Source organism: Archocentrus centrarchus, chromosome 16 (assembly GCF_007364275.1).
Source record: "Archocentrus centrarchus isolate MPI-CPG fArcCen1 chromosome 16, fArcCen1, whole genome shotgun sequence".
Lineage (NCBI taxonomy): Eukaryota > Metazoa > Chordata > Actinopteri > Cichliformes > Cichlidae > Archocentrus > Archocentrus centrarchus.
The window spans coordinates 7,393,315-7,410,132 of NC_044361.1; the positions used below are offsets into that span (position 1 = coordinate 7,393,315).

The 16,818-nt window shown below is 38.4% G+C and overlaps 1 protein-coding gene across 1 annotated transcript; it reads left to right on the forward strand.

Annotated features, from left to right (window-relative positions):
• Positions 1-6,611: 6,611 nt before the first annotated feature.
• LOC115795029 (vascular cell adhesion protein 1-like) lies at positions 6,612-13,530 on the forward strand. Its single transcript, XM_030750784.1, is given in 19 exon segments — positions 6,612-6,655; positions 7,131-7,239; positions 7,241-7,270; positions 7,272-7,319; positions 7,321-7,373; positions 7,375-7,559; positions 7,777-7,833; positions 7,836-7,882; positions 7,884-7,938; positions 7,941-8,090; positions 8,188-8,328; positions 8,331-8,444; positions 10,207-10,488; positions 10,581-10,882; positions 11,031-11,116; positions 11,196-11,256; positions 13,201-13,286; positions 13,288-13,363; positions 13,366-13,530. Coding segments are annotated over 19 exon segments (2,091 nt in total).
• Positions 13,531-16,818: the final 3,288 nt, after the last annotated feature.

Sequence of the window (16,818 nt, forward strand, 5' to 3'; positions counted from 1 at the left end):
ATGATCATTTAATGTGATTTGTCATTTAATGTAACACAAATCTGTTGCTTAATGTTCAAATGATTTCATTATGTTTAGGGTAGTAGTTTCACCTGTAACTCCAACTTGACTTTTTAATGTCAAAAAGAGTTCACATGAAAACTTTTATTTTAGTACTTTAAATATATTTTCATGCTAGTAATTAAGCAAAATGTTTCTATTTCTACTACTACTTAAGTGCAAATACTACTACTTTTGTTGTATTATATGCTGACTTCAGTCAATGATAAGTATATTTTGTTCACTGCTCAGCTTTAACTGATTCTACCTGTAATATTAATGCTAAATGGTTTTAAAACCAGCAAGACAATAAACGAAGCATACTTCATTAACCAGCGTCTGTATTTCTCAGTATTACACAATTGCAAAAGTGGACTTCTAATAAGTTCACAATAAGCATTGTTTTTATATTACATTTCAAACTAGTGAGTTCACAACACAGGCGGTGTGGTGGCCTCACAGCTAGAAGGTCTGGGTTCAAATCCACGTTGGCTTTTCTGTGTGGAGTTTGGATGTTCTCCCCGTGTCTGAGTGGGTTTTCTCCGGGCACTCCAGTTTTCCTCCCACAGTCCAAAGACATGCAGTTAGTGGGGTTAGGTTTATTGGTGATTCTAATTTGCCCATAGGTGTGAATGTGAGGGTGTATGGTTGGCTGTCTCTCTGTGTCACTTTTTTTTTTTTTTTAAACCTGTCCTGTCTGGCAGCTTGAGGAAGCAAAATTATTGTCTGCATGCTCTGTTGTGCCAAACAGAAACCTGAAAACAAACAGCACCTGAAAAAGAAGTATCGAAAAGAAAACAAGCATATACTGTTGTTCTGTTTGTGTGTGTGTGTGGTGTGTGTGTGTGTGTGTGTGTGTGTGTGTGTGTGTGTGTGTGTGTGTGTGTGCGTGTGTGTGTGTTCCATGCTCCATGCTGAAATATATACAACAAGACCCCTGAAGACTAAGAAGACTACCCCTGGAATGAGAGAGCTAGCTAATTGGCTCAGTAAGTACCCCCATTTTCCACACCCCACCACAGGGCGACAGAGAGCAGGCCCGGGCCTGTGACAACAGCACCCCAGAAAAACGCCAACCCTGAGGCCAGCAACTCCCACCCACAGATACACACATACACACACGCAAGAATGGCCCCAAGACAAACCAGTCTGAGTCCAGGACAAGCAGCTCCCAACCCTCCCATGCTATCGCTCAACTGGGGACAGCCGCTCCCTCACCTGATCCCCCTCCCAGGGAATTTCATTCCAAGAGCTTCAAGAGAAGACATGATTGCCATGTTTCATTACAACATCATTCATACTAACAGACTGAATATCCTAAAGAATATGTAAGAAGTAGAAGAATGGATTATGTTTGCAAAGAAACAGAATTTGTCATGTAGGATATCCATGAATGTGGGATAAATTTCACAAAGCCTCAATTTCTCGTTTTTTCAGTGTAAGAATGATGAACCTTTGAACAATTTACACCTCTACATGCTGCAGCAGGGACTGTGTAAATTCCTATATTCAGCTAAGTGAGCAATGAAGACAGAATTTCCTTATCCCTTTGTTATTGTGGCTTTTTCTTTTGATAATCTTTCCTGATAAAACTCCCTGCATTATTGAAGAGTTACTGAAAAACAATCATGATGACATCGGTGTGCAAATATGGACCCACTTCAGGGATTTATGCTCTACAATAAAATGTAGTTTCCTTTTAGATGTTTTATTGGACAAAGATACATGATCTTTAAACATTGATGTGATCACTCCAAAACAGTTTTTATAGGAAAATGTTTTCATTTGGGTCAAATATTAACTGAATTTTTCAGGGACAGTAGCGTCTACTTCTCTTTGGGTGGTTTGTCAAAGCATAATTATATGATTTATTTCCAGTTAAAGAAAAAAAACTCTTGGTAGTTTAAGGTTATTTTTAATGGTCTCTGCTCATTCATATTACTACCATATTATTATATTATTGTTTATTTTAGTTATATGTTGTTATTTTGCTTCCTGTGACCATACATCATGCTTCATTTTTCTCTGTATTATTGTAGGGTCCTTACCCACAATACAAAGCACCTTGAGGCAACTGTTTGTTGTGATTTGGCGCGATATAAATAAATTGAATTGAAATTGAATTGAATTACTCACCAGAAGGGGGCAGAGTAAGCCATTTTGTGCACATTACTAGTCATATAGATAGTGAGGTCTGTCTGGTGCTGCCTCACTGCAGCTTTTGTATTTTTCTGTTCTTGTATGGTGAATTAATAAAATGTTTTATTAAAGTACATTCGTTCATTTAACATTTTATACCTCTAATGCTGTTAGTCTGAATGGTGCAACACAAGCAGGTTTCTGTGGACTTAATTCATGTCATATGAAGCATGAAACAAAATAGAATTCTAATTTAAATGGAAAAATGTTTAGACACTGGGGAAATATAATTCTCACTCATAATGCTCCATGCTGAAATATATACAACAAGACTAAAGTGCTAACTCAGTTAAATTGAAAAAAAAAACTTTATGTCAACCATTGCAATTAATAACTGGTGATTTTATTATCCATCCATCCATTAGCTTCCACTTATCCTGTTCAGGGTCACGGGGGGGCTGAAGCCTATCACCGTTGTCATAGAGCGAGAGGCAGGGGACACCCTGAACAGGTCGCCAGCCTGTCACAGGGCTAAGACAGAATGAGAGACAACCATTCACACTCACATTCACACCGATGGGCAATTACAATATACAATGTACTCATGTACATTGTATATAGTGTTATTATTAGTAGTATTAAGGTTAATCTTGATTGTTGATTTTATATATATTTATATTCTTTTCTTAATAGTGTGAATTATTATATTTTTTACTTATATTTATAATAACTGCGGCTGCTGTTACACCCAAATTTCCCCTCTGTGGGACAATAAAGGCTGTTTCTTCTTCTAGAATAACCAGTTAATAACCAGTTAGAATAACCCCACTAACTGCATGTCTTTGGACTGTGGAAGGAAACTGGAGTACCGGGAGGAAACCCACTCAGACACGGGGAGAAACATGCAAACTCCACACAGAGAGATTTTATTAATGAATACAACTTACTTTATTTAGAAGTGCATTTCATCTTATTGTCCTCTAACATTTAGTATATCTAAAAGTTACAGGAAAAATGATATTCCCTACGTAAACCATGCTCACTCAGCCTACTGACCCACTAATAGTTGTCTTCGGCCACTGAGAACTGCCTAACATTAGACAAATACTCTTGACAGTATGTATATTATCAAAGCTAGACCACAACCCCACCACCAAATGCTAATGGGAGTCTCAGCTACACCATGGGCACTAACCAGAGGTGCAGTGCCGCTGGTGTGCTAGCACAGTCAGTTGCATATTTCATTCAAGAAACCCAATAAAAACAATATGAGTGGTCAAAGCTCTCATCATGATATCTAGGGCCAGATTTACTGGGTCTGCATCTGCCAAAACCCACTTGGCATCAAAAAAGCTGCAGCCAGGTTTACTAAAGAGGTACAGTGTCAGTTTTACCACAGAAACCCCCACAACAAATTAGAGTGATGATGCATTTGCAAAAATGCGCCCGTGGGAGAGGAAAGTTGTTTGGGTGATCTACATTAATTTATATATAAATGTGCAGTCAGTTCATTTCAATAATTACCCACCAAGAGCAACACAAAGCAGTGGCTTAAAAACAGAACAGACTTGAAGAACTGAGTGTGAGCTGGTGAGTGATGTCCTAACAAAAACAATACTGTTTTAAGTGCAGGTTTTATGCATGTATTTTATCTCTAAAAACATCATGACAATTAAGATAAATGACTAAAAAAAGCTGAAGGAAAATCAACATTTTTTTGATGTAAGGAATAAGTCCGTTGATAGTGTAGTGTCTGAAACACCTATGTGAAACTGCATTTATGTTGTCTCCTAAAGGTGTAAGAAAATTCCAGCAAGGGGCCTTTCAGTTTGGGAGCTCATCTTCACTGTTTATCTTTACCAAATATGGAAAGTTGTAAAACTGGGGGTCTCTGAGCCCCCCGAGGAAAACAGGTAGAAACCAGTCTATGTGCAACAATGTGTGTACTGTACCAGATGTTAAAGCATATATAAGGCTGTAGCCTTTCTTTGTTTCAGGGTGCAGAAGATCATTGGCCTTCCTTCTCACCCAGATGTCTCGAGCATCTGTATTTTGACATTGTCTTTTTATAATAAATCTTATGTTATTCTATAAAGACTGTGTTGACCAAGAATTCCTTCAAACACAACATCATGGCATCAAGATCAAGAAACCACAATAGAAACTGTGTGGATTGTGAGAAATCCTGAGGACTGAGGCTCATTAGAGCTGCATTATTAAATACAGACAGCTGACCTGTATGATGTGTAGAAGAACACAAAACATCCTGGTATTAATGATGTGAATTAATGCGATGTGCTATGTGCATAGTTTCTTCTGCAGCCACTATTAGATATTATAGGATTTAGACATTAATCTGCCACACAGTTCCAATTATAGCTACATTTTGACAAACATTTCAGTAAAGTATGTAATGACTTGAATGATGTCTCTTCTATTTATGCTGTAGTCTGACATAAACCACCTAATATTAATGTGGAAAAGACTGAGGAGATTATTTCTGATACATGTAATGTTGGTGATCAAAATCCTGTGGGTCCAGCTTTGCAAAGTCATTCTCACACACACACACACACACACACACACACACACACACACACACACACACACACACACACACACACACACACACACACACCGAAATGTTGCATAGTTCTTGTGTGAAACTTGTGCAAACAAGGAAGTTCGCACAAACACACACAGGACAACAGTGCTTAAATGAGATAATACAAGAACTGTTAAGAACAGTATAGATACCACACAACATAAATATACACAAATAAATTCTAAATATGCAGAAGTCTCTGCAGAGAGGCTGAATGTGGATGAAATGGGAAAATACCAATAGAGTTCATTTTAAATTCTTGAAGTTCTTTAGTGCATTTGATCTTTCTCAATACCTTTTTTTTAACATTACTCTATTATTTTAATACATGTAGATATGAATTACAGTGGTATGAAAGGCCTTTAATGGCAGTACAATCATGGTGTATGTGTTAAGCAATGGTGAAGTGATAGAAAAATAAGCTAAATGCTAATGTTATAGGTTCCTTACCTTACACTGTAGAGCGCCCTTGAGACAACTGTTGTTGGGTTTTAGTGCTATATAAGTAAAACTGAAATGAACTGAACTGAATGCATGACATTTGCAAATGGAGGGAACAATAACAAAAGCCAATCATATTGAGGCATACCAGTCATCTCCTTGTTGTATCCATCCCCGGTGATGGATACACCAAGGGAGATGACTGGTTTTGCTCTTTCATCTCCTCATACAAGAGATGAACGAGGCAAAAACCATATAATTTATGCATTATTCATAGCGCTTGCCACCCAGAGGTTAAAAGTGCAGATGTCTGTAAGTTGCGGTCACGGTACTTCTGCATCTTGCCTAACACTATGTTAAATGTTTTTCACACACTGCCAGATTAAGGCCTCGTGTAGCTAAAAAATCATTTCCTTAATCCCAGTCCCCCACAGGAAATTCTGTCCACTACACCACCTCACTATCCTATGTGCGTATTGGTATTTGTGTGAGTGAATGGAACTATAGCTGTACTGTCTCTTTTCCTCTCTGTCTGTATTTGATCTCTGCTTTTTCTCTGCAGTTTATTTGTTCTCTCTTACAAACACCCTGCAGCTGTAATCTTGCACTTCAAGCAGGCTGCAAACAAAAGGTTTCCAGAGACACAGAGGGCCACAGCAGAGCCTTTTAGGGTGTTAAAATAAGATTGCAAAGCAGTTTCTAATTAAAGTACAGACTCCACAGGATGTAAATAGATGCAAAGCAAAAGTAGAAGTATTTGCAGAGAGACTGTATGCAGCTGAAATATAGAAATGCTGAAAGAATATCTGTCAGATCTTTTTGGATGTTTAATGTATTTGATCTGGATTTTAATATGCGTTTTACTATGTTAAAGTGCTGTAATATGATATACAGTTCTACTGGTATGTCAGTTTCAAGATATATATTAAAAAAATCATGTATGTAAGATATATAGTGTGATATAAGACTGTCTGTAAATTTTCAGTGCTGTGCTGAGAAGCTTCCTGATTTTTGCAGCAAAAAGGAGGAAGACAAAGAAAAAGAGGAACAGAAACTCGACATTAAAAACTCAGAGATTGCTGTGGAGAGACGAGTGAAGAAGAGCAAGAGAACTGAGGTAAAAAAAAAGTTTTAAAACTATAAAGGAAGACTTTTTTTACATGTATTTCACTGCTAATAAAAGTAAGAGCCGACTTGAGATGGAAAAAGCAAAAAATGGTGTTGGATGGATGGTGTTGATTGATGGAGTAAAGACTGTTATGTATTCATTATGTACTACAAAATAACTGAACTTTCCTTTGTTTTAATATCCACATGTTTACTTAATTTGCTGCATTAAAGTTTGTCTCTGAAGGGAGAGACTCGACGTGCTGTGGATCAAATCAGGATGTTTGTTCTCATCTGGGCAGCTCTGCTTTTCTCTGTGAGAGGTTTGGATCTTCCTTAAAATTTTATAATTCTGCTGATATTAAATAATCTTTTAACATTTGTATGTAAAACTGTTTTCCTGACACACATACAGCTTATAAATATTTCATTTCAGCCTGAATTTATCATAATTTAATATCTTTACTGTCATCTGTTGTCTTGTGTGCCATTTACAAATCCTTCAGTATCTACACACAAAAAGGGCTTAAAAATGTTTAAAGTTCTGATTGTTGTGTGGACTACAGCACAAACAAGCAGCTTATGTAAATAACAAAGATCACTGCAGTATCGAACAGGGTAATTATCGTGAACGAAAATGAAATTTAAAAAAACATTTTTGTTAACTGAAATAAACTATAATAAATAGTATAACTATAAACTATTAGACTACAATGTAAAATCCAAAACCTATTAAACCCTTGGTATAAAGAATCAGACATTTTTATTGCCTAAAACTAAACACAGTCCATTTCATCTCCTCATTTGCATTAACAGGTACCTCAGTGTGGGGAAATCCATATTGTAAAGATGAATACTGTGTTACTCTTAATGAGCGACAACCAACAGCAGAGGCTGGACTCTGTGTTTGTGATCCCGTGTTCCTTCATGACTGCTGCTGCGGTTTTAACCCCAACATTTAGTTTGGTACAAATGTGAAGCAAAAAAAACCCAAATGTCCTAATCCTTTCATGATATTTCACACCAACAAACAGCATTTAAAGTCAGTCTGGATATGAAGGACGAGTGTCACTTTTGGAGCCTGATGTGAGACAGAACAACTGCAGCATCATCATTAATGATCTGAAACGGTCTGATTCTGGATTGTATCAGCTCAGAGTTAATGGTGAACTGAAGAGGGAACAAGATGGATTTACATTCATTCCTAAAGTAAATGTCTCTGTTAAAGGTATGAAACACTAGACAAACAAACAACCATACAGAGAACAGAGCTGCTGTTCAACAACATATTTAGTATTTTCATTATCTCAGTGAAGTATTTGTTGACCTCTGTTGGAACTATTACAATCCTTAATAGAATTTGTTGTAGTTGAAGACCTGAAGCTTTTTTGTTTGTTTGTTTTCCAAGTTCACTTGACTTCACTAATGTACCGTGTTCCCATCAGGTCTTAAACAGAAGCCCACAGTAACGATTCCCACACTGACAGCAGGACAGTGGGCCACATGACCTGCACTGCTCCTGGTCTCTGCTCTGGATCTGTACCTCAAATCCAGCTGGACATGGAGAGGAGCAGGAGGGACTAAATCTCACATTACAGGAAACATCACCTCTTTAGGACTAAGAATACAACTGCTTTCACACAGACACACACCTCAACTTTGACCTTTAATGCTTTGGCTAAACACCACAACTCCAGAATCATCTGCAAGATCAGCTTCACAGGTGAAACAAACTACAGAGAGAAGTGCAACTTTGAATGTAACCCGTGAGTACTATCTTCACTGTTCTGTTGAATTTTGCAGTGTTTATTGAAGAAAAGTCAGGAACTTATGTGTAATTGTCCTTTGTGTCATAGATGTGAAGAAAGTTAAAATCACTGGGCCTAAAAGTGTGCAGGAGGGTGAGACTCTGAATCTGACCTGCAGTGTTAAAAGTTTCCCTCCATCTCTGGTAATGTGGACTAAAATTAATTCTGACATAAACCTGCACAGTGACTCTGATCAGCCTCACTTTTCATCCAGAATGTGACAGCAGAACATTCTGGACTGTACGTCTGCACAGTTAAACATATGAACACCCCCCTGAAAGATAACATCACTCTAACAGTGCTATGTAAGTACACTATTTTTATTTATTTCCATCCGGCAACTGAAACACAAGTTTGGACCAATCCAGTTCCCCTGAATATATTATAAATCCCACCCTTTAAATATATGATCTCAACTTCTGGGCACTTTGGTTATGAAATTTTAGACACTGATTCCTTTGACTACAAGCCAGAAACCAAGTGTGGACATGGACAGCTTTTCTTTGTAAGGCTGCTTAATAAAGGGGGCATTTCTAGCAAATCCTTTATTTGTTGATTTAATGAAATTATTACTGATGTGTGTGTGTGTGTGTGTGTGTTTGTGTGTTTAAGAGATATTTGAAATCTTCTATGAAATTCTACAATAATCAAATTGCTACTCTTCTGTGGCACTTTGTGTCTTGCATTTGCTAAACACAGATGATCAGATTGCCATAATGAGCAGTGTGGCAGGCAGGTCGTGGACTCAAACACACAGCTTTATTGCTGATTCCTCACAAAAGACATGGAGAGCTTCTAGAAGTATAATCAAACTCACTACAACACAGAACAGGAGACCACACTACCATGAAGGGCAATGCAACAGAGAACTAAGGGAAATGCAGACAATATATACACACACAGGACAATCAGGGAACTAGGACACACCAGGGAGCACAGCTGAACAGAATCACACTAACAAGGCAGAGGACGCAAAACTTAATACAATGCACAAGAAACACAGACTAGCAAAATAAAACAAAGTAAGAGACAGAAACATTGACCTGACAAGACATGTGAAACTTCTGGAAACCTGATTGCTGAAACGAATTAAACGAGCCACTCAAGAGAGCAATGAACTAAACAAACAATTCAGGTGCCAAAAAGTACAAAAATAAACAAAATACAAACAGAAGTCCAAATCTAGAACGCTGGACCCAGGACCACGACACAGGTTAGTTAATTCTTAACATCAGCAGCCTTCCATCCTTGCAGGCTAGCATTTATACATCTGTGCAGGAACTGATAACACATTTCTCTGGTAGAATGGTTATAACACATACAGTGCTACAGTGCTTAAAAAAGACTTGTGCTCCACAGACAGAAGGAAACCTCAGATCACTGGAAATACAGCTGTTAAGGAGGGAGATGTTCTGAATCTGACCTGCAGTGTTAAAAGTTTCCTCCAGCTGTGATTGTGTGGAAAAAACGTAGCCCCAACACAGACCTTCAAAATGGAACTTACACTGACCCTGCACAATCACACTGGGTCAGCTACACTCTTCATCCCAAATGTGACAGCAGAACACTCTGGACAGTACATCTGTACAGCAAAACATCTGGATACAACCATGACTGTACCTGTCAATGTGGCTGTGGCTTGTAAGTAGATAGCACTAATCTTTTTGAATGTGAAGGTCAGAATTATACACAGTCAGACATTTTGGTCTATAATATTGTGAAGTGTTTGTATGTAAGTAATTGGCTTTTAAAGTTTATCACTTAAAGATGGGTGATTAAATGAAAACCAAATAAAAAGCACACATAAGTTGACTGAAAATCTATTGGAGAGATGGAACACGATTCTTCTAAAGGACATTCTGTCTTTTTGGTGTTTTAATGATGATGGGAGGGGCACTCTGAGGCACAGGTACAGGTAAACAATTCCAACAAAACATACCTTACAGGATAACTGGTAAAGGTTGGACTTTATTCTTCATTTTATTACCCATCTGTATTCTTATTAATGTAATTTTCTAATTTCTTGTACTTATTTTCTCAATCCTTATACTGAAATGTGCTCCACAGACAGAAGGAAACCTCAGATCATTGGGAATACAGCTGTTAAGATGGGAGATGTTCTGAATCTGACCTGCAGTGTTGAAAGTTTCCCTCCAGCTCTGATTGTGTGGAAAAAACGTAGCCCCAACACAGACCTTCAAAATGGAACTTACACTGACCTGCACAGTAACACTGGATCTGCTACACTTGTCATTCCAAATGTGACAGCAGAACATTCTGGACAGTACATCTGTACAGCAAAACATCTGGATACAAGTGTGAAGTCATACATTGATGTGATTGTGACTTGTAAGTAGACAACACTAATCTTGAATCTGAGGGTCATATTTACACTAAAAGCACACCTTCCCTCGTTTTATGATTCTGATTATTGTTTACAGGGTTTTCAAAGATCCTCGATGGCTCCGGATGTGTGCTTCAGTCAGAGGGTTTGACCTGTGTGTGTATCAGTGAAGGGCTTCCTTTACCTACCATCAAATGGCCGCTGCTGAAACACCACACTGAGTACTCCGTCATTACCACTGTGACAAACCACACAGTCAACAGCACTGTCAGTCTAACTGTAAGAAACAATGGCAACAGCTCTGTTGAATGTGTCAGCAACAATGGAAATGGAGAAGCAAAAGAAAACCTCCCAATCAAAAGAAACTTGGCAGAAAAAATGGTAACTTTTTCCAACTACGTATTTTTTAGTACCACGTTTATCAGTGCAACCTTTTAATTACACAATCGGCAGACAGCTTTTGCATGAACTGTATATATTCAAAATAACATGGAAGTGAACCATTTTTGTTTTTTTTATCTTTTGTAGGTCAATCAGCAGTTTTTAGGCTGAAATACCTAAAATCATCATTGCCTTTTTGACTGGGATACTTCTTACATCAAGCATTTGTTGTTTGGGCCCAAAGGTGCACAGGTAAAGCATTTACTCTTGAGATTATTATAAAACAAAACTGAACATAAATTTCCTCTCTCCTTTTTCTCCAGAAAAAAAGGGAAAAGCTCTGGAAATCGGATGAGACTTTGGAGATGCTGACACATCAAGATGATAATCTGGTATTTATGTTCATTGTCTTTTTTTTTTTTAAATATAGTCAAAATCTGTGTTTCTGCACAAATGTTTAAAATACTGAAGTGTCCATATTTTACTTTTTGGTGTTTTACTTTATAAGTCACACAAAGGAGCACATCCTGCTCCAAGGTTTGGCAATTTTCAAAAAGTGGGTCAGATTAATATAGGATTAAGATTAATATTATTAATTCATTGGTTCCTTTTATATGCACCCTGCCAAGATTCTCTGCCAAGTTTCAAACAAAGTCAATTAAAATAGTTGCTTTAGCAGAGGAATGAGTGGCCGTGATGCAAGTCCAAAAAAAAAAAATGTCATTGAATGAAAACATAGATGAATGTATAACAGAGGAATTCTTGTTCAGCTACATATTCACATGTGTAACAACTCTGTGATGGCCCAGGGCCTTCTGCGCCTTTTCCACCATGTTGAACCAGAACGCACAGAGCTTCTCTCTCTTCTCTCTCTCTCCTCCCCTCTCTCTCTCTCCTCTCTCTCTCCTCTCTCTCTCTCTCACTCCTCCCTCTCCTCACTCTCCTCTCTCTCCTCTCTCACTCTCTCTCTCTCTCCACACACACCACACCACACCACACACACACACACACACCCACACACACACACACACCACACACACACACACACACACAGTGCAAGTAGCAATAATCAATAATGTCAATATATAATTCCAGCTGTTGATCAACACCATGGACAAGAATCAGTCAGAAATCACAGGAATGCAGATTTATATTTAATGCTGGGTGTTCACAAATAGTTGACCAATTGAAGCAGAGCTTTTCAGGACCTAAACTAAATATTTAAATATTAAATGAGTAAAATAGACACTGTAAGTCATTTAAATTATTCAGTGTATGTTTTATTTACTTATTCACAATCTTTTATATTTGTTAGTGTTGAATATTTCCTGTATTTAAGAATGTTTATAAAATGTGATAGTATTTTAGGCATGTGAATGAAGGTTATTGTTCACCATTTCAATTAGAAGTTGGGAAAATGCTAAAACATTGAAATTTGCACACACAAACAAATAACATAAATAATCTACTCTTGGAGGGACTCTCATTGAGTTTGAGCAACAGTGACTGTCAGAGGATCAATCCCCCTAAACATATGGAGTATACACAGACATTTATCTTTAATCAATCAACACACCAAAAGTGTCATGGAATGGCTGCGTAGCAGGCAGGTTTAAGATCCTCAATGCAGGATTCTGGAGACAGGACTTGGATCAATTTGGTAATGAAAAACTTAAACAATGAATTCTCAGTTTTATTTGCTGGCAGCTCAGAGAATAAACTAAACAACCACAGAGTAGGTCAGGAGCTAAACAAAACTGAAAACTAGGACTAGAAGAACACAGAACAAGGAGAGTGCAGAGCAACAGGGAGGAAACAGGTGGGAGCACAGCAAACACTAATGACAAGGAACAAGACAAGGCAAGTAGAGCACAATCCAAAACATTAGAGACAAGACACTATCAAAATAAGACAGGAAAATAGCACTGAGAGTAAGACATGCAAACATGAAACCGACAGAAGGGTAACCAGACACAGTCACTGATGTTGAGGCATGAAGTTGGTCAACTCACAGAAGTACAAATCCATGCAACATTAATTGTATGCTTACGAGGCATGTAGCTGAGAATATGCAGCATCTCAAATTTCTGTCACATATTTAAGAGTCAAGATTTAAAAAAGAAACAGAAGTATATTTAAGGGATTGCGTTAAGCTGATTATCAGACCATAAAAAAAAAACTGATTAAAAATAACTGCATGAAGCATGAAAGAATGGACAGTACCAGTCAAAAATTTGGAAATAACTCACCCATTGATATGAATGGGCTAAATACTGATACTGTATGTATACCAGGTAGACATGAATGACTCATATCATTTTCTTTCTACCTAACAGGTATATGATCAGGCATTACGGGAGAATCAGACCCTGAACTCTAACAGTGAGCCAAAAGAAGTGGAGTACGCCAACATTGATTTTCCCGTTGAATAGAAACAGTGCCAGGGGTGCAAGAAGGAGGCAAGAGAGCACAAAGACAGAGTATGCTGAAATTAAGAAGCAGTCAAAGAAGAACAGGAAAACGATGTTGGGAGGGGGAGAGAAATATCGGAGGGCGAAGAAGAGAAGGTCGTCATGGAGTTAGAGATGAAATGCTGTGAACCAGAAAAGGACGAAGGAGTTGAGGCAGTGTACTCCACTGTGAATGATATAATGGAAGAAATTTGAGGAATGTTAATGTGGAGTTGTCTGGGATAAAAATTCTTTGATCTCATCAGATGTGATGGATTAATATGGTGAACTGAAAATTTCTGTAATTCCTTGAAAGAACGATGAGCTTTGGATAATTTCCACTGTGCTCTGAACTTCATACCTCTACATACGTACTACAGCAGCGACTATGCAAATTCATTAATTCATACATTGAGGGATGAAAGTTGGACAAAATTTCCTTATCCCATTGTCATTGTGTCCTTTTAATACAATTTCTGGATAAAATTCTCAGCCTTGATATCTGTATATAGTGTTTTGATATGTGGTGTGTGTGTGTGTGTGTGTGTGTGTGTGTGTGGTGTGTGTGTGTTGTGTGTGTGTGTGTGTGTGGGTGTGTGTGTGTGTGTGTGTATTGATATTGATATATATTTTATGTATATAGTGTTTTCTATTCTATTTGTTTCATTTATTTTATTCATCCTTTCATTCTTCTCTGTACTGAGCTGCTGTAATGCGCAAATTTCCCCGTAGTGGAATCATTAAAGTTTTATCTTATATCTTTATTGAAGAGTTAGTTAAAACCATTATTATGAGTGTGTCTATATAAGCCTAAGATGAAACCACCTCAGTGATCTATGCTTTACATTTAAATCCAGAAACCCAGAATTCTCACAAAAACCCACACAAACAAGAAGAACATGCAAACTCCACCCAGGTACCGGTCAAGGTGGATTCAAACTCAGGACTCTTGCTGTGAAGCAACACCGCTAACCACCAAGTCAACTATTTGTTCATTTAAAAAAATTTTTTTTGATTATTAAAGAAAAGGCAGCACGATGGCGTGGTGGTTAGCACTGCTGCCTCACAGTTAGAATAACATCTGAAAGGTCTGGGTTCAATTCCACCTTGGCCCGGGTCTCTCTGTGGAGTTTGCATGTTCTCCCCATGTCTACGTGTGTGGGTTTCTAATCCGGTTTCCTCCCACAGTCCAAAGACATGGACTTACTGGGGTTAGGTTAATTGGTCACTCTAAATTGCCCATAGGTGTGAATGATTGTCTGTCTCTCTGTGTTGGCCCTGTGATGGGTGGGACCTGTAGTGTGTACCCTGCCTCTTGCCCCATGTCAGGTGGGATAGGCTCCCGGCGACCCTGAACAGGATAAGCAGAAGTGAATGGATGGTTGGATTTTTAAGAAAACATGTCCAAGTATCCTTGAGCCGGCCAAAGAGAAGTGAAATAATGCAGGTGAAGTATAATTTAACCGCTTTGACAGCAGTATTTCTGTTCATATGCACTTGCAAAAATTGCAAAAATCAAACTTGATCTTTACAGCTGAATAGTTCACGTTCAGTGTTCTAAGGTTAAATGTTTGATAATTTATAAAGCTAGTCACAGGAAGATTAGGTTGCTTGAAGATCGTCTCATAGCCTTTACCTCTAGCACTAATTGTCTTCTTCTCATCTCTCATCTCTCTCCTTAGTTTTCTGTGGTCCATGTTCAAAGTGGTATCAAATAGCACAGTGATTACTTTTCACCCTTTAAATAGGCAGACTGATTACGAGTCAGACTCGTGTGATGCTAATTACAGGATACACCTTAGTTTAACCTTTAATGGTGGGCGATTGCCGCCGATGCACCTGCTTCCTGCTCTTACTTGAGGTGAACAGCACCACTGAGACATCTCATCAAATGCACTTTGAATTACCATAATTACGTGGCCGTTTATCCTAGCGGACGAATTGAAACAGTTTCTGAAAGCTGAGAAAGTGTGCTTCAGTCCCAACATAGGGTTATTTTGGTAATTGCTGACAGAAGTTCGCAAATGGTGCTACATAAAGGGTTAACATGTCACTACAGTCAACTTATTTCAGCCTTTTCCAAGGGTATCATCATTTTTGTCCAGCCAGTTTCATTAGTTTGTTCTCATGTGTCAAATGTGACACATTTGGGATCAGAAATGTGAAAATTCTGATCCATTTTCTTCTGCTTATCCAATCGGGGGGCTGGAGCCTACCCCAGCTGCCATAGAGTGAGAGGAAAGGTACACACTGAATGATTGATGATTAATGGCTTAGATAGAAGAAGAAGAAGAAAAGCCTTTATTGTCCCACAGAACAGCAGCCGCAGTTATTATAAATATAAATATAATAATTTACACTATTAAGAAAAAGAATATATATATAAAAACAACAAACAAGATTAACCTTAATAATAATAATAACAATAATACTAATAATAATACTACCTCTCTTACCTTCTGTAACTATTTGGCTGTGGCTGATGTTTGTGTATCTTTAACATGGTTCCTGCTGGGCCTGTGGGATACCCATGTACTTGTAGCTGTCCTGTACATCTGCCTTTTGGCTACTCCACCCCTTCAGCCCGGAACATCTTCCTTCTCTTGCCGACAATTCAGCTACACTTATCCAGTCCAAATGACATCCCAACATCCTCGCTGTAAATCCTGCTGAAGTGGATAAGTGAGTCCATGTCTTGCTCATTTTTGACATATAGTTTCCTCCATGTAGAGGAGGTGGCTGGTGGTCACGCCACTCCAGTCTGCTTCTAGTGATGAGCTGGCTTAGGGGGGTGACTCATGCAGAACAGCAGCAGGGACAGTGCATCAACTGATATCGTCAAACTTTACACAGAAAGGTTGCAGGCTGGATTTGGATCATTTCTTGTTGTGAGGGGGACCGTGCCATCCTCTTTAACTACATTTCACATTAACCATCTCAGCTTTAAATACAAGAAAAGTTGTGCAGAGTAAAATAGAAAGGGTCCGTCAAAATCTAGTAATGTGTCTGGGTCCCGATCCAGACCGTGGCGTGCCTATTGGTGACTTAGGGCATAAAAGCTCTCTCGGTGAATCGGCTGGCAAAGTTTCATCAATTCCGTAATGATAGTCCTTGTCCATGCATGCCTTATTCCAGTAGCCCACTTCTCAACAGTATGTCCTGGTTCCTCAGCACACTCAAGGCATACAATCCTTGGTTTGAGCCCTGGAGTAGACACAAGTCTTTGGGAGGTGGATGAGGAAGGGCATCCAAGGTAAAAAAAATCTTCCCTTATCAAACAAGCAGATCCATCTGCTGTGGCAACCTCTTGTGGTTAAGGAGTAGCTGAAATAGGCTAGTTTTATACAGCATGCTACTGTACTTCTTTTTGTTAAATTTGTATTAACCCAGTTTGTACTAACCTGTTGGTATTGAGTAAAAATTTAAAGGAGGGGAAACCTTTGTGTGTGTCTCTGTGCATGTGTGTCTTAACAAATACCCTAGTTGGTAAAGTGTATATGGTAA